This window comes from Marmota flaviventris, chromosome 1, assembly GCF_047511675.1.
Source record: "Marmota flaviventris isolate mMarFla1 chromosome 1, mMarFla1.hap1, whole genome shotgun sequence".
Lineage (NCBI taxonomy): Eukaryota > Metazoa > Chordata > Mammalia > Rodentia > Sciuridae > Marmota > Marmota flaviventris.
The window spans coordinates 205,628,176-205,649,543 of record NC_092498.1 but is presented as its reverse complement, the minus strand read 5'-3'; the positions used below and the strand labels follow the sequence as shown (position 1 = coordinate 205,649,543).

General features: G+C 62.7%; 2 protein-coding genes across 15 annotated transcripts in view; both read left to right on the top strand.

The window, feature by feature from the left end:
- The window catches only part of Mast3 (microtubule associated serine/threonine kinase 3), a 33,039-nt gene extending 24,413 nt beyond the window's left edge, over positions 1–8,626 (top strand). For all 13 annotated transcript variants that reach the window (XM_071601214.1, XM_027932609.2, XM_027932606.2 and 10 more), the window contains 10 exons: positions 393–515; positions 1,015–1,124; positions 2,193–2,329; positions 2,803–3,047; positions 3,434–3,655; positions 3,935–4,161; positions 4,414–4,536; positions 5,070–5,206; positions 5,286–5,470; positions 6,555–8,626. In XM_071601214.1, coding sequence (XP_071457315.1) covers positions 393–515; positions 1,015–1,124; positions 2,193–2,329; positions 2,803–3,047; positions 3,434–3,655; positions 3,935–4,161; positions 4,414–4,536; positions 5,070–5,206; positions 5,286–5,470; positions 6,555–7,075 — 2,030 coding nt within the window. In that variant the 3' untranslated portion in view covers positions 7,076–8,626. The remainder of the gene's footprint in view (positions 1–392; positions 516–1,014; positions 1,125–2,192; positions 2,330–2,802; positions 3,048–3,433; positions 3,656–3,934; positions 4,162–4,413; positions 4,537–5,069; positions 5,207–5,285; positions 5,471–6,554) is intronic.
- A 1,209-nt stretch (positions 8,627–9,835) lies between these two features.
- On the top strand, positions 9,836–21,300 carry Pik3r2 (phosphoinositide-3-kinase regulatory subunit 2). 2 transcript variants are annotated; one of them, XM_027932421.2, is made up of 16 exons: positions 9,836–9,932; positions 11,811–12,530; positions 15,193–15,285; positions 15,596–15,646; positions 15,748–15,879; positions 15,979–16,189; positions 16,509–16,594; positions 16,757–16,865; positions 16,959–17,057; positions 17,178–17,358; positions 17,471–17,596; positions 18,694–18,836; positions 19,039–19,215; positions 19,863–19,934; positions 20,059–20,229; positions 20,407–21,300. In XM_027932421.2, the coding sequence occupies exons 2-16, from the start codon at positions 12,215–12,217 to the stop codon at positions 20,612–20,614; spliced, it is 2,175 nt and encodes a 724-aa protein (XP_027788222.2). In that variant the 5' UTR covers positions 9,836–9,932; positions 11,811–12,214; the 3' UTR covers positions 20,615–21,300. The 2 variants fall into 2 exon arrangements, with proteins under 2 accessions (XP_027788222.2, XP_027788221.2); XM_027932420.3 differs by lacking the exon at positions 9,836–9,932 and having other exon boundaries at positions 10,124–12,530.
- Positions 21,301–21,368: the final 68 nt, after the last annotated feature.

Genomic DNA, 21,368 nt, shown 5'->3' with positions numbered 1-21,368 from the left:
TGTCCGCTCGGGACTCAGGGCCCAGGGACGGGGAGTGGGGATGGGCCCTGGGAGAGAGCTGCCCTGGGGCAGCTGCCTGGAGGGGGAGGCTGGAGCTGGGGTTTTGAGGGTCGCGTAGGAGTGCGCCAGGGCATGTGGCCTCCGAGAGCTGTGGGGTCTGGGGCTCACAGGGGACACTGAGGCTGAGGAAGGATTTGGGCCTGTGCTGTCGTCTGGGGCCGTGTCCTGAAGTCCTGGGAGGGGGGCCGCCCAGCAGGGGCCAAGCCGGCTGTTGGCTCCGCGCGGTGGCGGGTTCCTGGCCCCGGTTTCCAGTCCTGCCTGGGCCGCATCACGTCCAGGCTGCGGGGCTGCGGGGCGTGGCCGGGACCCGGGCTCAGGCCGCATGTCTGCAGGCGGCACCCACGAGGTGAAGCAGCACCCCTTCTTCCTGGCCCTGGACTGGGCGGGGCTCCTGCGACACAAGGCCGAGTTTGTCCCGCAGCTGGAAGCCGAGGACGACACCAGCTACTTTGACAGTACGTGGTCCAGAGGGTCCCCGGGGTGGGGGACAGTCCCCGGTGCCCGGCTGTCGGCCAGGACGTCCTCCTCAGAGGAGAAGGGGACACCGTGCTGAGTTTTCATGGAGGGGACTCCTCAGGGGACTGCCTGAGGACCCAGACAACCCTTCTCCCCATTTGAGGCTGCTGCCAGGCACAGAGCAAGGGCGCTGTTTCCTGCGCCTTATCCAGAACTTACTGCATGTCAGAGGTCTTCTCTGAGCATCTGTTTCCTCTTTGGCGAAATGGGGAAAATCCTTTGCATTTGAAAGACAGTTTTATCTAATTCTGGACCCGTTTCAAGGGTGAGGAATCTGAGGCTCAGAGACAAGAATTCCTGTCCAGGGTCCCTAGACCCACCGGGCAGGGCCTTTGCCCTGGTGTGCCCTCATCCTGCCGTGCCCTCCCTGCATCGCCTCCCAGCCCTTGGGGACACCTCTGGGCAATCGGTGGCTTCACGTGCCTCTCCCTCCCACAGCGCGTTCAGAACGGTACCGCCACCTGGGCTCCGAGGATGAGGAGACCAACGACGAGGAGTCCTCCACTGAGATCCCCCAGTTCTCCTCCTGCTCCCACCGGTTCAGCAAGGTGGGCCAGGCTGGGGTGTGGCCGTGGCAGGAAGTGTCGCCAAGTGTCTGTCTGTCTGCTAGCTTTTCTGGGTGTAGGGTTTTTTGTTTGTTTGTTTGTTTTTGAATCAGGGATTGAACTCAGGGACCCTCAACCACTGAGCCCATCCCCAGCCCTGTTTTGTATTTTATTTAGAGACAGGGTCTCACTGAGTTGCTTAGGGCCTCGCTTTTCCGAGGCTGGCTTTGAACTCGTGATCCTCCTGCCTCAGCCTCCCGAGTGCCGGGATGGCAGGCGTGCACCTCCGCGCCCGGTGTGTGTGTTTTTTAAATTGCAATAAAACACATACAACAAACTCACGTTTCGGCCACTCTGAAGTGCACAACTTAGTAGCGTTTAGCACAGTCACAGTGTGTCAACCCCAGGCCTGTCCAGCTCCAGAGCATCAGCACCACCCTAAAGGAGACCCCGTCCCTGCCAGCACCCTCAGCCCCCGCCAGCGCCTGTAGCCCCTGATCTGCTTCCTGTCCCCATGGACACACCTGTTCTGGACATTCCACGTCACGTGGCCTTTGGCTGGCTTCTGTCACTCAGCGTCATGTTTCACCTTGTGTTCCATATTGGTGCTTCTGCCCTTTACGGCTCAGAGGGTTCTTCTGTGTGGCTGGACCATGTTCTGTTGGTCAGCCATCTGCTGGAGGACACTTGGGGTGCTTCTTCCTTGTGGTGACAGTCCTGGATGCTGTGCTGGGTGCTGTGCTGAGTACTGGGTGCTGTGCTGGGTGTTATTCTTCACTCCCACAAGCTTATGTTAAATGCCTCCCTTTATTTAAAGTTTGGTCAGAAATCTCTCTGCTTTGGGCTGAGCCCTGGATGAGACTCTGACCCCAGTGGCCAGCCACTCTGAGCCTCAGTTTCCTCATCTGTACATCAAGCTAAAGACCATTGTCTTTGGGGAGATGGCGATGGAGGGAGTTAAACGGAGGCACCAGGCGTCGAGGAGGCGCGCCGCCTGGCCGGGCCCTGGTGCGGCTGCGGCTGCGGCGGCCCTCGCCATCATCATCCCTGTGGTCTTTCGCCGCCTCTCAGGTCTACAGCAGCTCTGAGTTCCTGGCCGTCCAGCCCACGCCTGCCTTCGCTGAAAGGAGCTACAGTGAGGACCGGGAGGAAGGGTGGGAGCGCAGCAGCGAAGGGGAGAACGGCCGTCGGCAGAGCACTGAAGTCCGGTAGGTGGGCCAAGGGTGTAGGCAGATCCGACCTCCCAGCCTGCTGAGGTTGAAGGAGCTTCCCAGTGGCCCAGTAGAAAAGGGTCAGACACATGGGCCAGATTATCAGACCCCTCCTAACCTCACTCCTAATCGCATTCCTAATCGCACCAAAAATTAAAGCAGCTGTGCACCATCACACTGCTGGGCTTTTGCTTACACTGTTCCTTCTGTCCAGAATGTCTTGTTAACAAACTCCTATTCATCCTTCAAAGCCCAGACCCAACAGAAACAATCAGTGTCTGCTGGAGAATGGGCGTTGGAGGCTGGGTTTTAAAGGTCAAATAGGAGTTCTCCAGGCACTACAGAGGCCTCCCCTGTATTTGCACCTGTATTGCCTCAGCCTCCAGGCTGAGTAAGACATGGCCGGGAGGGGCCACGTATGCTGGGGTGCAGGCACCTGGTCAGAGGGACGCGGCTCTCCCTCCCCGCAGGCTAAGGTCCTGGACGTCCTCCGGTTCCTCCTGTCACTCATCTTCGTCGCAGCCTGAGCGGGGCCCCAGCCCATCCCTCCTGAGCACCATCAGCCTAGACACGATGCCCAAGTTTGCCTTCTCTTCAGAGGACGAGGGAGCAGGCCCAGCCTCTGGGGACCCTAAGAAACCCGTCTTCATCCTGGGGGAGCCTGACCCCCCTCCACCAGCCACCCCAGTGATGCCCAAGCCCTCAAGCCTTTCCGGTAAGGGGCCCGGGGGCAGGAGGTCGTGAACTTTCCCAGAAGGGGGCTGTTTGCAGGGGGCTTTTGGGGTGCACAGGAGTCCCCAGGGCTCGCACTGACACCAGGAGAGGCCGGGCCCCAGGAAGGCCTCAGGCCCCTGGAGCCACGATCTAGAGGGCGACAGCCCCAGCTTCATAGGGTCAAGATGGGGTTGGGGATCCCAAGAGGAGACAGAGGTCCCACTGGGACGGAGAGAAGATGCCTTCAGGAAAGGGAGGGGACTCGGTGGCGTTCTCCTGGGCGCAGTTCGGGAAGGGTGTGCAGGGACTGGGAACGAGGCGGGGCCCGGCTGTGTGTATGCCAACCGGGAAGGTGGGGCGCCGGGTGACCTCGCCGACCCCCCTCAGCTGACACAGCGGCCCTGAGCCACGCGCGCCTGCGGAGCAACAGCACGGGGGCCCGCCACTCCACTCCCCGGCCCCTGGATGCTGGCCGGGGCCGCCGCCTCGGGGGCCCGAGAGACCCGGGGCCCGAGAAGTCCCGGGCCTCCCCCAGCAGTGGCGGGGGCAGCGGGGGACGTGTGCCCAAGTCAGCGTCCGTCTCTGCCCTGTCGCTCATCATCACAGCAGGTAACAGCTGAGGCCCCATCTTGGCCTGGTGCTGCCCAGGTGTGTGTCACCAGCAGGCCCAGGACAGCTGTGGCCAGGGACTCAGGAGCTGGGAGGGGGTCCCGCGGGTCCCCTTGGGCTGAGCCCTAGAGGAGGAAGCACTGGCGCCTGGGGACCAGCTCCAGGCCTGGGGGTGTCTGTGCTAGGTACCCCGCGGCTGCCAGGCGGCCACCGCGCCCACCGTGGGGGAGGAGGCTGCCCCGTGGGGACCCACAGGGAGTGACCTCTCGATGCCCACAGATGATGGCAGCGGCGGCCCCCTCATGAGCCCCCTGTCCCCGCGCTCCCTGTCCTCGAACCCGTCCTCCCGAGACTCCTCCCCCAGCCGGGACCCGTCCCCCGTGTGCGGCAGCCTGCGGCCCCCCATCGTCATCCACAGCTCGGGCAAGAAGTACGGCTTCAGCTTGCGGGCCATCCGCGTCTACATGGGTGACAGTGACGTCTACACCGTGCACCACGTTGTCTGGGTGAGTGGGGGGGCACCCAGGGTGAGTGGGGACAGCAGGGTGTCCTGCTAGTGTGGCTCCCACCAGTGGCAGAGGCAGCTGGAGTCGGCGTCTGTCTCCGCCCTGCCCCTGGTCACCGTGGCAGGGGCCCACGGTGGCAGGGGCACCGATGCCCCCCACTGCCCAGCGCAGGGAAGCCGAGGCCTGTGAGGGCAGCAGCTGGGGCCCTGGGACGTGGGGTGCCAGCCCTGATTCTTGTCCCCCTGTCCCCAGAGCGTGGAGGACGGGAGCCCCGCCCAGGAGGCGGGCCTGCGCGCCGGCGACCTGCTCACGCACATCAACGGGGAGTCGGTGCTGGGGCTGGTGCACATGGACGTGGTGGAGCTGCTGCTGAAGGTGCCCGCGCAGCGTCCGCTCTGGGCCTCGCGTCCCCCTCCCTCTGCCCCCTTGTGACCTGCCAGAAGCCATCCTGCCCCCTGGCCATCCTGTGTGGCTCGCCCCAGCCCCCTGTGGCCACGGGCAGCCGACCTAGGACCATGCGCAGGACACGGATGAGCAACGGGGAGGGGCCGAGGCGGGCGCTGCTGGTAGCTCCCGGGACCACAGGGGGCCGTGGATGGCTCCAGGTGGCGGGGCGGAGACCGTGGGCTGTGTCTTTGACCTTGTGGGTGGCAGGCCATGAGGTGAGGGGTGTGTGGACAGGGAAGGGGGGACACTGGGCAAAGAAATGGATGGATGGGGGGGGGGGGGGCTCGGTGGCCCACGCCTTGTCTGGTGCGCAGGGCCCCGGGCTCCACCCCAGCCCGGACCGCCGGGCCCTGGGAGGCGGAGCTGGAGGGCCTTCAGTGCTGGGGACGGAGCTGGGTCGCCTGGCGGATCCCAGCGCCAGAGCACAGGGGCCCGCAGGCGACCCTGCCATCTATCCACAGAGCGGTAACAAGCTCTCCCTGCGGACCACGGCCCTGGAGAACACGTCCATCAAGGTGGGCCCGGCGCGGAAGAACGTGGCCAAGGGCCGCATGGCGCGCAGGAGCAAGCGGAGCCGCCGGCGGGAGACCCAGGACCGGTGAGCGGCGGGCTGCGGGGGACGCGGGGCGCAGGCACCCACTTCCCGTTGCTCATCGTGTCCTCCGCACGGTCCCCAGGCGCAAGTCGCTCTTCAAGAAGATCTCCAAGCAGCCCGTCTCCGCGCTGCACACCAGCCGCAGCTTCTCCTCCGGCCTCCACCACTCGCTGTCCTCCAGCGAGAGCCTCCCGGGCTCGCCCACGCACAGCCTCTCCCCCAGCCCCACCACGCCCTGCCGCAGCCCCGCCCCCGATGCCCCAGCAGGTAGGTGCGCACCCAGCCCCCCAGAGGGCTGGTCCCCAGGAAGGAGGCAGCAGGACTGGGGACAGGGGTGACCACCTGGAGCCTTCCCGCCTCCTAGGGCCTAAAAGGCAACCTGAGGTGGCCAGAGACAGATGTGGGGGTCGGGGAAGGGGTGCCCAGCCGAGGAACACCCTGAGCCGTGGAGCAGAAAGGAAAGCAGGAGGCAGCTGCTGGCGCTTTAGGGAACAAGATCCCCCCAAAAATCTGAGTTTAAAATGGGGGGCGACAGGGGGCCATGGAGACTGAACTGGGTGGGGAGGGCTGGTCTGGGTGTTGGGAAGATTGTTGACTTGACCTGAGAGCCCCTAGTCTTCAAAAGGTAGACAGATCGGGGCTAAGTGGCTCACACCTGTAGTCTCAGCTGCTCAGGGGGCTGAGGCAGGAGCATCACAAGTTCAAGGCCAGCCTGGGCAACTTAGCAAGACCCTGTCTCAAAATAAAATTAAAAAGGGCTGGGGGTATGGCTCAGTGGTCCATCATTTGCCTAGCATGTGAAAGACCCTCGGATCAGTCCTCAGTACCATTTTTTTTAAAAAAGCCTGTGCGGTGGCACCTGCCTATAATCCCAGCAGCTCTGGCGGCTGAGACAGGAGGTTCACAAGTTGGAGGCCAGCCTCAGCAATTTAGTAAATCCCCATAAGCAACTTTGTAAAACCCTGTCTCAAAATATTAAAAGGGCCAGGGATGTGGCTCAGTGGTAGAGCGCCACTGGCTCAATCCCCCAACCACCCCATACCCCCCACCCCACCCCATTCCCCACCAAAAAGACACAGACGCCACTGGGAAAGGGTCAGACCTGAAGGAGGGAGAAACTGAGGCAATTCAGAGGGGAGGCAGGGAAGGCTTCTTGGAGCAAGGGGCGAGAGGGCTGGGCTTTGATGGTTGAGTAGGAGTTCCCCGAATCTAGGCCAAGGAAAGGGCCCTGTGCAGATGGGTGGCAACGGTGAAAGATGTGGGCTTTGGCAGGTTTGGTCGGTCCCAGGGCCCCACCTGCAGGCTGGGGACATTGAGGCTGGTGGCTCTGACCTGTGCCTGTCACCCACAGATACCGCATCCCCACCCAGCGTGTCCCCGAGCTCCAGCAGCCCTGCCTCCCCAGCCGCTGCTGGCCACACCCGCCCCAGCTCCCTGCATGGCCTGGCTGCCAAACTGGGGCCACCACGCCACAAGACTGGCCGCCGCAAGTCCACGAGCAGCATCCCTCCGTCCCCGCTGGCCTGTCCACCCGTGGCTGCAGCCCCACCGCGCTCGCCCTCGCCCCTGCCCGGGCACCCCACCCCCCGGTCCCCGCGGCTGCGTCGGGGCCAGTCAGCCGACAAGCTGGGCACAGGAGAGCGGCTGGATGCGGAGCCCGGGCGCCGCAGCCGCGGGCAGGACTCGGAGCTGGTGGTGATGCGGCGGCTGCACCTGTCCGAGCGCCGAGACTCCTTCAAGAAGCAGGAGGCGGTGCAGGAGGTGAGCTTCGACGAGCCGCCGGAGGAGGGCGCTGTGCTGCTCGCCGCGGTGCCGCAGATCGCCGTGGAAGGCGCCGAGAGCGCGCCCGGAGCCCCGGCCGCGAAGGACTGAGCCCAGCCGCCGCTCCCGGGCCTCGAAGCCACGCGTTCTTCGTGCTGTCTTTTTCCGTCAAGTCACGCCTGGATGGAGACTGACACATCAGCCTGCGACACCTAGAAGGCAGAAGCCATCTCGGTCCTTGCTGGAGGGTGGAGACTGCGCCTCCCTCGTATTCTGGTGGCCGTGGGGCAGGAGGAGCAGGGATGGGGGCCGCGGGCGACGTTGTAAATAGCAGCGAGTCCTTGCAACTAATTTATTACTTTTTATAAGCAATAGTCAGACTGGCCGTTCCTCGGAAGCGGCTGCCAGGTCTGGCCCCAGGCACCTGAGACCCCGACTAGAGACCCTGCCCTCTGGGCTGAGAAGGAAGCACTTTGGACAAGTCGTGTGTGTTTGTGTTTTCTAGTTTGTCTGTACTTTCAAAGTGTGTGTGTGTGTGTGTGTGTGTGTGTGTGTGTGTCTGTCCTGATCCCATTTCCAACCCAAGATTGATTTGAGAGGATGCAACCAAGCTCACCAGTCCAGGCCGGGTTTGGATATGACCTGGAGGGTCCACAAATTGCGCTTCCCCCAAAACAATCTAATCTCAGTGATGGACTGGATTCTGAGGGTCACTTCCCACTGTCACAGCTGCCGTCCCCAATCCATCCTTGCTAGAGTCCGCCTCCAATCCTGCAGGCTCCAGCCTGGAGGAAGTAGTGGGTGTGGGAGCTGGGGCTTTGATGGATGAGTAGGAGATCACCAGGTCTAGACAGAGGTCTCCTACTCCACTGGCAGGTGTCCCCAATGCCCTGGGAGGCACAGGCCTCAAAGGCTACTGCCAAGGAGGGGGTGTCTACTCTGGACAAAATCCCATGTGTTCAAGGTCCACCAGAGTGAGCCCTTGACCATGATATGTCTGAAACATCCGTCAGCAGGTCCTTCAGTGTCAGAGCCTCCCTGGGAAGAGGTTCCATGAGGAAGGCCAGCTGAGGGCAACAAGACCCAGGTTTGAATTTCAGCTTCACTGTGTGGCTCTGGGAAAATGGCTTTCCCACTCTGTGCCTGAGTTTCCTTGTGTTTACAAGACTAATCCCAATGACTATTTATTAAGCACCTACTGTGTGCCAAGCGCTTTTACTCATGGCTTCTCCCTCTGCCCGCCTCTAGAAGGCTGGAGGTGGTATTGTTATCTCTATTGTACAGTCCAAGCAGCTGAGGCCCAGCAAGGGGCAGAGACTTGGCCCAGGATGGCCCAGGGAGGGTCCTGGTAGAAGAGAGCATCTGCCAGGCCCTGTTGCAGGCAGTATCATCAAGAGAGCTTGAACGGTGTCAGCTACAGCAGATTCTAGCCTCAGTTCTTTCCCAGTGATGCTGCGGGTGACCCGCTGGGCATCTGGGAGGCAGCTGGTGAGACTGCTCCACACCCCCTGGTGAGGGAGATTCCCGCGCTGCAGCCTGCTCTGCATTCCTCCCTGAGCCCTCGCGCGCTGCCTGGTGTTGAAGGGCAGACCTCGGCTGTGCATGACTCGCCCCTCCGTCCATCCTGGAGCTGGCAGTGAATAAAAGCCACACTTACAAAGAGGAGGTCTCATGTTTATTTGTGAGGGGCTGCAAAGGGGACGAAGGACGGGAATGGGGAGAAAATTTACTCGGTTCAAAGTCATGTGAAATGGGTTATGGAGACGACTGAAGATGCCCTTGATTCTCTCCCTGGCATCTTCTCCGACCCTGGCCCCCTGCTGCCCTTTCCCTAGGAGTGCCCATCATGGGAACTACCCTTAAAACCTTCAGCCTGCCGGGTACGAGTAGCCTCTGCTACTCTAAGGGGCTGGGGCGGAAAAATCCCTTGAGCCCGGGAGTTCGAAACCAGCCTGAGCAACACTACGAGACCCGCCGCCTTTTCCCCAAAACAAACAAAACCTTCAGACACTCGTCTGGAGTCCGGAGCTATGCTAATAAAGACAAGCCATCGTCGTGTCCTTTGTATTCTGATCTTTGCTTGGGCTGTGCCATGCACTGTGCCCCACCCCGAACCCAGCCCGAGTGCTATCGGCTATTTCCGGAGCTCTGGACAGTCTGAGAAACATCCTTGGTCACGCCCCCAGTTCCGAGTGTCTTCAGCTGTTTCCGGAAACAATCGTGGATGTGTGCCCAAGTCAGCCACGTTCTTGCTCCGGCCGGGACTCGAGATCTTTCGGCTGTTTCCGGACGCTCCTGGTTGCCATGGAAACGCCTCCAACTCCGCCTCTTTCTCGTAGGCGGTCGGCTGTTTTCGGTGGCAAGCCCTTCCCCCGTTCCCGTTGCCCACTTTCCTGAACCTGAGTCCCCCTCACCCGCCGTCTAGAACCGTCCATGCTTCGGAAACTTCCGGAATTTGACGGTAGCCTCTGGGCCTAAATTCCCAGAGTCTCCGTTTGGGACGAAGCACGCTTGGTTCTCTCCAGCAACTCCCCGCGGTCTCTCAGCTCAGCCTCTGTTCCACCAAACCAGCTGGAGCGCGTTCGGCTATTTCCGGACCCGCTCGGGGGTCTTTTGCTCCTGCCGAGTCCAGCTTCCACCGACCCGATCTTATTCGGCTACTTCCGTAACTGTTCGGCTGTCTCGCTGTAACCTCCAGCCGGCCAGTCCCGCGGGAGTACGTTCGGCTCTTTCCGGAATCACTCAGGCGTTCTCCCCGCCCCGGCTCCGCCTAGGTCTTGGTGAACTCGCCGGCCCGAATGCGCTCGTCCATTTCCGCCGGGGGCGGGCCCGGCAGCTCGGAACCGCGGCGGCGGCTGACGAGGGGATCCCGCGGCTGCGGCGACGGCGGCCGCGGTGGAGCCACGGGGCGGATTCGGCTCAACGTGACGGCGGCCGCGGCGGCGGCGGCGGTGGCGGTCGCGACCAGGTGAGTCCCTAGTGGCCGTCGTGGCAGGAGGGGCTGGGAGTGCACTGAATGCGGGGCTCCTAGGCAGATTACAGGGCCCCTGTGGAAGCCGGACCACGGGCGCGGGCTGCATCGGGCCCCGCGGGAATTGGGGGGCCGCAGGGAAGGGGAGGCGTCGGGCTCCCTCCGCAGCCGTGCAACCTGCCCGGGACGGTCGGGACGGAACGGGGGATTTCGCGGCGGAGATCCGGGGCCGGAGCCGCGGTCCCCCATGCAAGAAGGCCCCGTCTGGAGTGTGGCCTCGAGCGGTAACGAGGGGCGCCCAGCACTGGGGCACAATGGGGTGCAGGAGGGTCTGGGGTCGATCCCACTTCCGGTCTCCTGGCTGGGCTGCGGGGTCCACGCAGGCCCGAGTGTGCGTCTGCGTGAGCACGCAGGCAGTGCGTCCACCCGCGGAGCCCCCAGCCCTGCGGGGGCTCCCTCGCCTCTCGAATTCGGGGAGCGCCGTTTCCCCAGCGTGTGCAAACGCGTGCACACCGGGGCGCGGGGGCGGCCAGGCAGGCGGATCCAGGAGGTTTCCTGGACATTTCATATCCGGGCCTCAGTTTCCCCACCTGTAGAATGTGGGTGACCAGGTTCAGAGAGCTGGTTTATTCGGGCACCTGAGAACGTGGAGCCCCGGCTCTGTGCTCGGACACCTCCTGACAGTCTCTGTGGCCTGGGGCAAAACCCCAGACCCTTGGCACGAGGCCGTTGTTGGATGGCGCCTTTTCTTCTAGCCACCTGAACTCTTGGCAAGCGACTTGCTGCTGCCAGGCCTTCGCATGTACCTTTGCAGAGGCTGGGAGGGGCCTGGTGCGCCCTCTTAGCTCTGAGGCAGATTCTCTAGACTGCACACCCCGCCCCGGCCCCATCCTCACAGGAGAACCAGATCTGCAGGGCTGGGGCTGGGAACATGGCCCCATCTCTGCTCCTCCAGGCCTGAGCTCCTGGGGGACGGTCATCACTCAGCACCTGGCATCTACCTCCCTTGGCGGCCACAGTGCCCTCCTCCTGTCCACCCTCTCCTGGCTCCCTGTCCTACCCTGCAGCCAAGGTCTGGCTGGCTCTTTGCCACACCTCCCCCCCTACTTTTTGCACCTATTGTGGGCCCCAGATAGCCAAGCTAGGGACACCCCCAGCCCCCTGCCTGCTCCCCTGCAGAGACTGGAAGTCCTGTGCTTGGACTTACTCTGCAGGTGCCAAGGGCTTTCCCTGGCCCTCCCGCCCTACGCTGTGCACCCTCTGCTGCCTCCTCCTCTGCTCCACCGGCCCCCAAGTACTTTGAGTGGCTCCCATTTCACCCTGCTTGCTCTGAGCGCCACTGGCCATGTGACTGCCACCGCCTCAGCTCCATCTGGGCCTGGGTGTGAGTCCCTGCTGCTCCCTGGCCCACGGAGTGGCCATACAGAGACCTCCCTGCTCTGAGCCTGGTTCCCATCTCGAACGAGGATGAGGAGCTCGCTCAGCTGAGCATGAAGTTTTTTTGTTTGTTTGTTTTTTTGGTTTTTTTTTATAGAGAGAGAGAAGTTTAATATTTATTTTTTAGTTTTCGGTGGACACAACATCTTTGTATGTGGTGCTGAGGATCGAACCCGGGCCACACGCATGCCAGGCGAGCGCACTACCGCTTGAGCCACATCCCCAGCCCCTGAGCATGAAGTTTGTCCAGCTCCACTCCCCACAGCCCTGAAGGAGGGCTGCTAATGCACCCATTATACAAACGGGGAAACTGAGGACAGGAAGGGCACCCAAGGCCACCCAGCGATTCAGGGGGTTCCGGCCCAGGATTTGGATTTGGGCCCATCTCTGTGTCAAGGGTATGCATCATCTGACTATCACTGCCCTGTCCACCTGCAGGTCAGCGACCCTGGCCAAGCATGGTGGCAACCTGTGCCCTTGGCTCCCCCGGCTCCCTCACCTGGTACAGCTGGAGGAGCTGCCAGCCTCGGGCACTGATGGCCCCTCTCCTGAGGGAGTGATCTGCCTGCTCCAGCGCCCCTCTCCCATGGGGAACGCAGTGGCCAAGTGAACTGCAATCACTGCACCAACCCCCCGCCCTGCAGCTGGCGCATGGTGGACACAGCAACAAGTGGCCGTCACGGAGTCATGGAATGATGGTGCGGAGCCAGGCATGAGCGGCCCCCAGGGTCGCCTTTGACTTCTGCTGGAAATCGAGGCCTGAGCACCCCAAGCCCACCCAGTGGATGGGGCCGTCAGGGCCCCGAGCAGCTGCCTGACCATCCCATCACACCGCACCCAGCATGGCCGACGGCTTCCAGTACCGCGCACTGTACCCGTTCCGCCGGGAGCGGCCAGAGGACCTGGAGCTGCTACCCGGCGACGTGCTGGTGGTGAGCCGGGCTGCGCTGCAGGCACTGGGCGTGGCGGAGGGCGGTGAGCGCTGCCCACAGAGTGTAGGCTGGATGCCTGGCCTCAATGAGCGCACCCGACAGCGAGGTGACTTCCCTGGCACCTACGTGGAGTTCCTGGGGCCTGTGGCTCTGGCCCGGCCAGGCCCTCGACCACGAGGCCCCCGCCCACTTCCTGCCAGGCCCCGGGATGGGCCCCCCGAACCAGGTGAGCAGCAGGCAGAAACTTTAGGAAGAGGATGTCCACTTGGACCCTCAGTCTTTTCTTCTCTGCAAGGAGGCACTGGAGTCTCTCTCAGGGGCGGAGGAATAAGGATATTGGTCGTTTATTAGCTGTGTGTATGGGGTGCTGCTGTCAGTCAGCACTGGACACAAAGCCTGGCCCTGCCCTCACAGGACTTCTAATTCAAGACATGATGGGAAGGTGATAATTGGTGGCAGAGGCTGTGCGGAAGGCTTGCAGGGAGGAGCTGGGGTTGGAGGAACCCAGGCAGTGGGCACAGCAAGGGTGAGGGTGGTGACATAGCGATGACAGGTTCAGGGGACGCTGGCAGGCTCAGCACCGTGAGGAGTGCTGAGGAAGGTGGCCCACAGGGGGCATGGACAGTGAGTGTTCATAGGATTCAGAGGCCCGATCTAGCTTCATCCTACAGTTTGCAGATGGGGTTCCTGGTAGAACCCCTTTGATTTTACTTGGTTTTTAAAATCAAGGGAGCCAAAACCCAAGAGGTTGGGGTGCTCGGTAGAAAGGAGCCATCCCCACTTCCCAGGAGGGTGCCCGGAGCAGAGAGGCCGGGGCACTGAGGAATGTGGGGCAGGCAGGGGCTGTGGGTTCCGGCCAGGAAACGGAGGCCCCCGTTGTGGTGAGGAGGTGCTGAGGACCAGCCCGGCCTGATCCAGCCCTCCCGCAGCCAAGGAAGCCCATGGACAGGTTGAGACCAAAGTACTCAGGGTCAGTCCCCAGGGAGGCCAAGGCCCCAGGGGGCGCCAGGCTGCTCTGCACTGTCCCCAGATGCTCAGGCCGGAGTCCCACAGCAGGGGGCAGAAGGGGGACGCAGAGGTTTCCAGCTTGGCTTGGGCCTCACAGCATCTGGCGTCTCCAGGGCCCAGGCCTGAAGGAGCAGGAGGCGGCCCCATCCGGGCTCCAGGCCAGACTCTGCCTCTCCCCCTGGTAACAGCCGCCTCCCTCTGCCTGGCCTCGCTCCAGCCCCCACACCATCTCCACTCGGGGCAGCTGCCCAGTCTCGCCCTCCAAACGTCCAGGGCCGTGACCTGCCAGGCTGCCCTCCGCAGAGCTGGGCTTCCCCTCAGGAAATGGCAGCTCTGGTCTGTGCGCCCTGTGGCCCTGCTGCTCTGGGCGGCTGGGACCCCCGGGAGCCAGTGGAGGCAGGTTTCCGCCATCAGCCCCATCAGGGCCTCCTGGGCCTACCTGGCCAGCGTCCATGGGAGGCCCGGCCTCTCTGAGCCCAAGTTCCTCATCTGTAAAATGGGGGCAGGGCCTGATCTCCGGGTCCTCCGGCTCCATTTGCACACGGGTCCCTCGTGGTCTCTGGGTTGAATTTGCAGAACCAGGGCCCGGCCAGTGCCCGCCGCCTCTCGTGATGTTTTTTTTTTTTTTTTCCTTTTCTTTTTCTTTCTTTCTTTTTTTTTTTTTTTTTTTTTTTTTTTTGGCACATTCCACGCAGCTGGGCCTCTGCCGGCTCCAGGCCCCACCTGGCCTGTCACTCAGCAGCCCCACAGGCCCCAGCTTGCCCCTGCCCTGTGCCAGGGCGTCCTGCCGAGGGCCAGAGCCGCATCAAATGGTGGCGCAGCAGCAGGAGCCTGCTGGGGCGGGAGGCCAGCGCACAGAGGACCCCGCGGGAACACAGGGTGGGGGGTGTTGGCCCCAGACCCTGGCGCCCGCCCACTGGGAGGGGTTCCAGCCTTTTCTAAAAGGGAAGAGAATTTAGAAGCAGAATGACTTAGGAGGTGAGGAAGGGTCGCTGGAATAGCGGGTCAGAGGCATGTTTCCTTCTTTTCTTTCTCAATCACTTTTTTTTCCCATTTATATCAAAAAAGGAGAGACGGGCTGGGATGCGGCTCAGTGGTAGAGAGCTCCCCTAGCTCGTGTGAGGCCCTGGGTTCCATCCTCAGCACCTTCAAAGAAAGAAGAATCCCCTAAGGGCAGCCACTATTAGAAACTAACAGCAGGTTTGGGGCTCTGCCGCAGTTGCTGTGCGACTCTGGGTGCCCGACCTGCCTTCTCTGGCCCTCGGTTTCTTCGAGGGAAAACAGGCAGATGGGGTAGGCTGCTTTTCTTTCTGTGACTCTGGACAGTAGAAATGCCCTCTGTCATGTTTCTAGAACCCAGGAATCCAAAATCAGGGCCTGCTCCCTCTGCAGGAAGTCGGGTGGTCTCTTCTTGCTCTGCTGCCTCCTGGTGTCTGCAGCCATTCCTGGGCTAGGCCTGGCTCACTCCAGTCTCTGCAGCTGTCTTCACGTGGCCTTCTTTAGACACCAGCTGGTGGCTTAGGGCCACCCTAGATCCAGGATGATCTGCTCTGGGCCAGATTTCCCTTTATTCTACCTGCAAAGACCCTACTTCCAAAGAGCTGCAGGTCCTGGGGTCAGGGCTTGGACCTATTTTTGCATGGCCACTCTTCAGCCTGGCCTTTGAAGCAGTGTGACATCTTGATGTCTCTTACTCCAGAAAATGGCCTCCCATCAGTTCAGCCCTCCCCGGGCCTCTTCCCCTCCAGCCTCCCCCGGGTGGTCCAGGTGCTGGGTGCTTGTCTGAGCCGGGTCCTGCCTGGAGCCATTTGAACCGAGCTCCACTGGGCAGAGGGACAGGGTCCTTCCAGGGACCTCACCAACCTGCTGTCCCCTACCAGGCCTCACACTCCCCGACCTGCCTGAGCAGTTCTCCCCACCTGACGCGGCGCCCCCCATTCTGGTGAAGCTCGTGGAGACCTTTGAACAGATAGGTGAGCCTCAGCCTGGCCCTGACCCCTGCTTGCTCTCCTCCCCATGGGCAAAACCCCACACAGGGCTGCCCGGCGGCTGCGCTGAGGAAGCTGAGCCTGGGAGCACTGGGCTGTGGGGGGCACCTGGGTGGCGCTGGTCCCGGAGGTGGCGCATAGTGCCCTTGGGAGGTCTCCCTCCTTACCCCCTCTCCTCCTCTTAACCGTATCTCTGGGCTCCAAAGCCAGTCTGCTGGGGTTGAGTGGCCACCCGATCCTTCCGTGGGGTCGGGCAACATTTAAGAGCTGACTCACTTGTCCCCTGACCCTCCAGGGCTGGACAGCGAACCCCACTGCAGGCCCGAGCTGCCCGCCCTGCGCACAGGTGAGGGGAGCCTCCGTGGGCAGGGATGGGGGGGCCGGCGGCGGTATCCCTGCGGGCCCCCACCCCCGTAACAGCCGCTGGCATGTCCCCTGCACCCGCAGACTGGTCCCTGAGCGACGTGGATCAGTGGGACGCTGCTACGTTGTCGGATGGCATTAAGGGCTTCCTGCTGGCCTTGCCCACGCCCCTCGTGACACCTGAGGCCTCAGCAGAAGCCAGCCGGGCTCTGCGGGGTGAGCCTGCCGGGGAGCCAGGGACAGGGAGGGGACTGGCGGAGGGTGGGTAGGCGGTGGCCCGCCCCGGCTCACCCAGCCCTGGCCGTCTGTTCTCAGAGGCTGCGGGGCCCGTGGGGCCGGTGCTGGAACCCCCGACGCTGCCGCTGCACCACGCTCTCACGCTGCGCTTCCTACTGCAGCACCTGGGCCGGGTGGCCCGTCACGCCCCAGCCCCGGGCCCTGCCATCCGCGCCCTGGGGGCCACCTTTGGGCCGCTGCTCCTGCGCACGCAGCCACCCTCACCGCCGCCAGGGGGCGCGCCCGACGGGTGAGCAGCAGCGCCATAGGGGCGGGGCTGAGTGGAGCAGAAGGGGCGGGGCTGCGCCTGAGCCTGCGGGAGGGATCCAGGAAAGACCTGGGGCGGGGGCGAGGAGACAGGTCTGTGTCGGTCAGGTGCCCTCTCTTGGTCTTCTCTGTGTCCTTGGGGACTGCACACACTAGGCAGGACTTGGCCTCGCCTACCTGCGGGTGTCACCTACCCCTCTTCCCTGTACATACCTTCGTGTATAATGACCCCCAAGTGTGCCCACCACCATGTGAGGCCAGGACGGACCCTCCCGGCCCTCACCATGCTCCCGTTCCCCCAGGAGTGAGTCCAGCCCCACCTTCCCCGCACTGCTGGTGGAGAAGCTGCTGCAGGAACACCTGGAAGAGCAGGAGGTCGCACCTCCAGGTAACACCCCCCCCCCTTTTAAAAAATGATTGTCAGTTGTACTCCTGGGGGACCATGATTGCGGATCTGGGGCCCTGCCGGTATGAACAGGCCCCATTGCAGTGGGAGATGGCTGCAGTATACAGTTGGTGCTTACTGTGCATTTGTTTTCCTGTCCCCCAGCACTGCCACCTAAACCCTCCAAGGCAAAGCCAGCCCCCACAGGCCTGGCCAATGGGGGGAGCCCACCTTCCCTGCAGGACGCAGAGTGGTACTGGGGGGACATCTCCAGGTAGGGTCTCTGGGGTGGGGCTGGGGACCCAGGAGATGCCACTTGGGGTGTAGGGTGTCCAGATCGGCAACTCTTCCCTGGATGTCCCCACAGGGAGGAGGTGAATGAGAAACTCCGGGACACCCCAGATGGAACCTTTCTGGTTCGAGATGCATCCAGCAAGATCCAAGGGGAGTACACGCTCACCCTCAGGTGGGCCTGTCCCCTCGGGCTCTCTAGGGGTTGCACAGGGGCTGTGCGTGGTGTTGGCTGGAGGGCAGGGGGCTTGGCCAGGTCCTGCTGGATGCCAACCGCCCACCCTCCCTGCTGTAGGAAAGGCGGTAACAACAAGCTGATCAAGGTGTTCCACCGCGACGGCCACTACGGCTTCTCAGAGCCGCTCACCTTCTGCTCCGTGGTGGACCTCATCACCCACTACCGCCACGAGTCCCTGGCCCAGTACAACGCCAAGCTGGACACGCGGCTCCTCTACCCCGTGTCCAAGTACCAGCAGGTCCGTGCCAGGCAGGGCCAGGGTGGGCAGCGCCTGGCTGGTTCCAGGGCCTCTGGCCCCAGGGGTGGCCTCGCCCAATCTTGGGTCTCCCCTGACCCCGTGGTGTCTCCAGGACCAGGTGGTCAAGGAGGACAGCGTAGAGGCGGTGGGCGCCCAGCTCAAGGTCTACCACCAGCAGTACCAGGACAAGAGCCGCGAGTACGACCAGCTCTACGAGGAGTACACGCGCACCTCCCAGGTACTCCTGCGCTCGGGAGCCAGGGCCCCAGCCCAGCGAGGCCAGGAGCCAGAGGGACAACCCGAGGCCATGAGGACAGGTGGCCTGGCGCATGTGGTTAAAAAAAACAGAGTGGCCGTAGCAGGACCTGGAGGTCCCGCCAAGAGCCTCCGTGCCTCTCTGGGACTGGGTTTCTTTCCCCTCTGCGCTGTGGAACCCAGGACCTGGGTTACTTCTCAGTGCTCCTTAGCCAGGGTGTGACTCTGAACGATAACAACCTGATGAAGACCTGGGCCCGAGGGCAGGAGGTCACAGGAATGGGGGGCATTTTTTTAAAAGGAGGTTTTGTCACTCAAGGACTGTATCAGTGGGGGAATACTAGGGGTTGAAACCAGGGGCACCTTGCCACAAAGCCACTCCTCCGCTCTTTTTATTATTATTTTTTGAGGCAGGATCTCACTAAGTAGCATAGAGTATTGCTAAGTTGCTTAGGCTGGCCTCGAACTTGCAGTCCTCCTGCCTCAGCCACCCAAGTTGATGGGGTTGCAGGCATGCACACGGTGCCCGGCCCAAGGGCTGAATTAATATGCCTCTTTCTGCAAGTTGAGAGACAACGGAGTCAGATAGAATGTCCTGTCTCTGCCAATTGAAAGACATGCATAGAAAATGCTTAGTGTCTGGGCTGGGGCTGCGGCTCAGCGGTGGGGCACTCGCCTAACATGCGTGAGGCCCTGGGTTCAACCTTCAGCACCGCATAAAAATAAATAAGTAGATTGTGTCCAGCTACAACTAAAAAAGTATTAAAAAAAAAAAGTCCAGGGGTTTTTAAGGTGCCCAAAGGAAAGGGGAAGTTGGAGAGTGGGGGCTTGGTTTTTGTTTTGTTTGTGGTCTGGGGGTGGAACCCAGTGCCTGTGCATGGGAGGCCAACTGAGCTGTCTCCCCAGCCAGGAGGAAGGTTTTGAAGGCTGAATAGGAGTTCGTTGTCTTCCACTAGACTAAGTGTTCCAGGAAGGTGTCCCGGTAGAGAACAGTTTGAACAGGGTCTCCGTATCAGAGATGAGGTCGCCCTTCATCCTCATGAGGAGTCCCTAGAGGTACTCTGCTTTACCCCTCTCCAGGAGCTGCAGATGAAGCGCACAGCAATCGAGGCCTTCAACGAGACCATCAAGATCTTCGAGGAGCAGGGCCAGACGCAGGAGAAGTGCAGCAAGGAGTACCTGGAGCGCTTCCGGCGCGAGGGCAACGAGAAGGAGATGCAGCGGTGAGGCGCGCTGCCAGGGGGTGGCGGCGGCGGGCGGGTGGGGTGTGCTGAACAGGCTTTGGAGGATGAGCAGGAGTTCGCCAAGGGGGGGGGGTATGCTGTGCGCAGGCTTAGAGGCTCGCAGTGTAGCCTGGCGCACAGAAGGTTCTCGAGAGCCCTAGAGCCACCTGACGCCACTGACCCTTCCCCGGCCCACCCCCAGGATCCTGCTGAACTCGGAGCGGCTCAAGTCCCGCATCGCGGAGATCCACGAAAGTCGCACAAAGCTGGAGCAGGACCTGCGGGCCCAGGCCTCGGACAACCGCGAGATCGACAAGCGCATGAACAGCCTCAAGCCCGACCTCATGCAGCTGCGCAAGATCCGCGACCAGTACCTCGTGTGAGTGCAGTCCCCAGGCCTGGCCTGTGCCCTTGCTCACCACGCGGCCCTGCCTAGCCCCTGAGGACCCCTCGCTGGCCCCTGGGTCCCCTCCCTCTCGGCCAGCAGGGCTGCTGCTCCCTGGGCCTCTGACCCGGGAGCCCTGGTCTCGCAGGCGCTGCGCTCTGCCCCGTGGTGGCAGCCGCAGCCTCTGTCCACCTCTCCAAGTGCGCGGCCAGGCGCCCTGCCCAGCACGCGTGCATATTAGCGCATTTATTCCTTTCCAAGCTCTTTGCCAAGTTTGCCCTTAGCTGGGGAAGCCGAGGCACAGGGCAGACAGACAGCTTTGTTGGACAAAGGCCAACAGCAGTGCGGCGGCCCCCAGGACTGATCTCTCCGGGCGTGGTGATAAGGCCTTCGCCAGGCCGGCGGGCGGGGGGGGGGGGGGTGTTCAGGGCCTCCTAAATGTGAAGGTCAGTGGACAGGAGAGGCGGCTAGCAAGCCGCGCTCGGGGAACCAGCGGCCCTTGACCAGGTCACCTTTCAGGATAGAATTTATCCCGTCTCCTAGCCGCTGCCTCCCACGGGGCTGCCCGGGCCTGCTGGGTGCCCTCCCTGTTTCCCCCCGAGCAGCAGGTGCCCACTGTCCTCTTTCTTCTTGGTCCTCAGGTGGCTTACCCAAAAAGGTGCCCGGCAGAAGAAGATCAATGAGTGGTTGGGGATCAAAAACGAAACAGAGGAGTGAGTGACTACCTGGAGGAGGAGGGGAGGGTGCTCCTTAGACCAGGGACCTGTGGCGCGGGCTGTGAAGGAGGAGCGGGGGCTGCAGATGAGTGACCAGGCCCCGTCCCTGCCCTCCCCCCAGCCAGTACGCTCTGATGGAGGACGAGGAGGACCTCCCCCACCACGAGGAGCGCACGTGGTACGTGGGCAAGATCAACCGCACCCAGGCCGAGGAGATGCTCAGCGGCAAGCGCGACGGCACCTTCCTCATCCGTGAGAGCAGCCAGCGCGGCTGCTACGCCTGCTCCGTGGTGTGAGTGCCTCGCGCAGGCCGGGAGAGCCCTTATTGAGCACCTACTGTGCGCCGGGCCCTTAGAGGACAGCCCCTCAGCTTCCCAGGAGGAGGCTGGCCGGGGGCGTGGGGGGAAGGGGCCCCGAGGCGACAGGGGAAAGGCAACGGCGCTTCTTGACCGGCCCTTGTCCCTCTCAGGGTGGACGGTGACACCAAGCACTGTGTCATCTACCGCACGGCCACCGGCTTCGGCTTCGCAGAGCCCTACAACCTGTACGGGTCGCTGAAGGAGCTGGTGCTGCACTACCAGCAGGCGTCCCTGGTGCAGCACAACGACGCGCTGCCCGTCACCCTGGCCCACCCCGTGCGCGCCCCCGGCCCCGGGCCGCCGCCCGCCGCGCGCTGAGCCCAGGACAGACCAGCCCCCAGGGTCCCCACCCGCTCGCTCTGCCCCCTTCCCAGCCTCCCTCCCGTTCCTGGTCTCTGTCTCTGTTTCCACGTTGGGGGTCCTGCCCCTCCACCCCCTGCCCCTGGACGGCGCCCCTCGCCCCGCCCCCGCAGTCCCCGGAGCCCCTCCCGGCTGCACCTCCATGTTTACAGAGGCCCCCGGGCTGCGCGGCCCCGGCCTGGGCGCCCCGATTTTTAAGCCATAGACCTGGGGTCAGGGCAGGAAGGAACTTCGCTCGGCTGCTTCCAAGAACCTCGGCCGCGACCCTCGGGGCCGGGCGGGACCCGCCCCACGGACCCCAACTTCCCCTCCCGACACTGAAGTGAAACCGTCGCCTGACAGGCCGCGACAAGAGTCAAAAATAAACTGGTGAGCGCCTGCCCCGGAGCCCAGGCCTCCAGGGCTGCGCCGCCGGGTGACCGCTGCGACACTGCCCACGGTACCTCCACTGACCAGGTTCAGGCTCCTCCCGATCACGTTGGGTTTCGATTTGTTTTTCCTCGACTGTAAGCTCCCCCTCGGTCTCTTGGGACGAGGGCCCTGTTTTCTACACTGCCCGGGACCCCGCTGCCCGCCCGCCAGGCTGGGCGCAGCTTTTGTACGGTACGTTGTTACGACATGGAGATAAAACATTTGAACATGGGGCTGAGTGTGTCCTTGATGCCTGGGATTCTCTGCAGTCCCCACGTGCAGGGGGACCCTGGCATGCGTG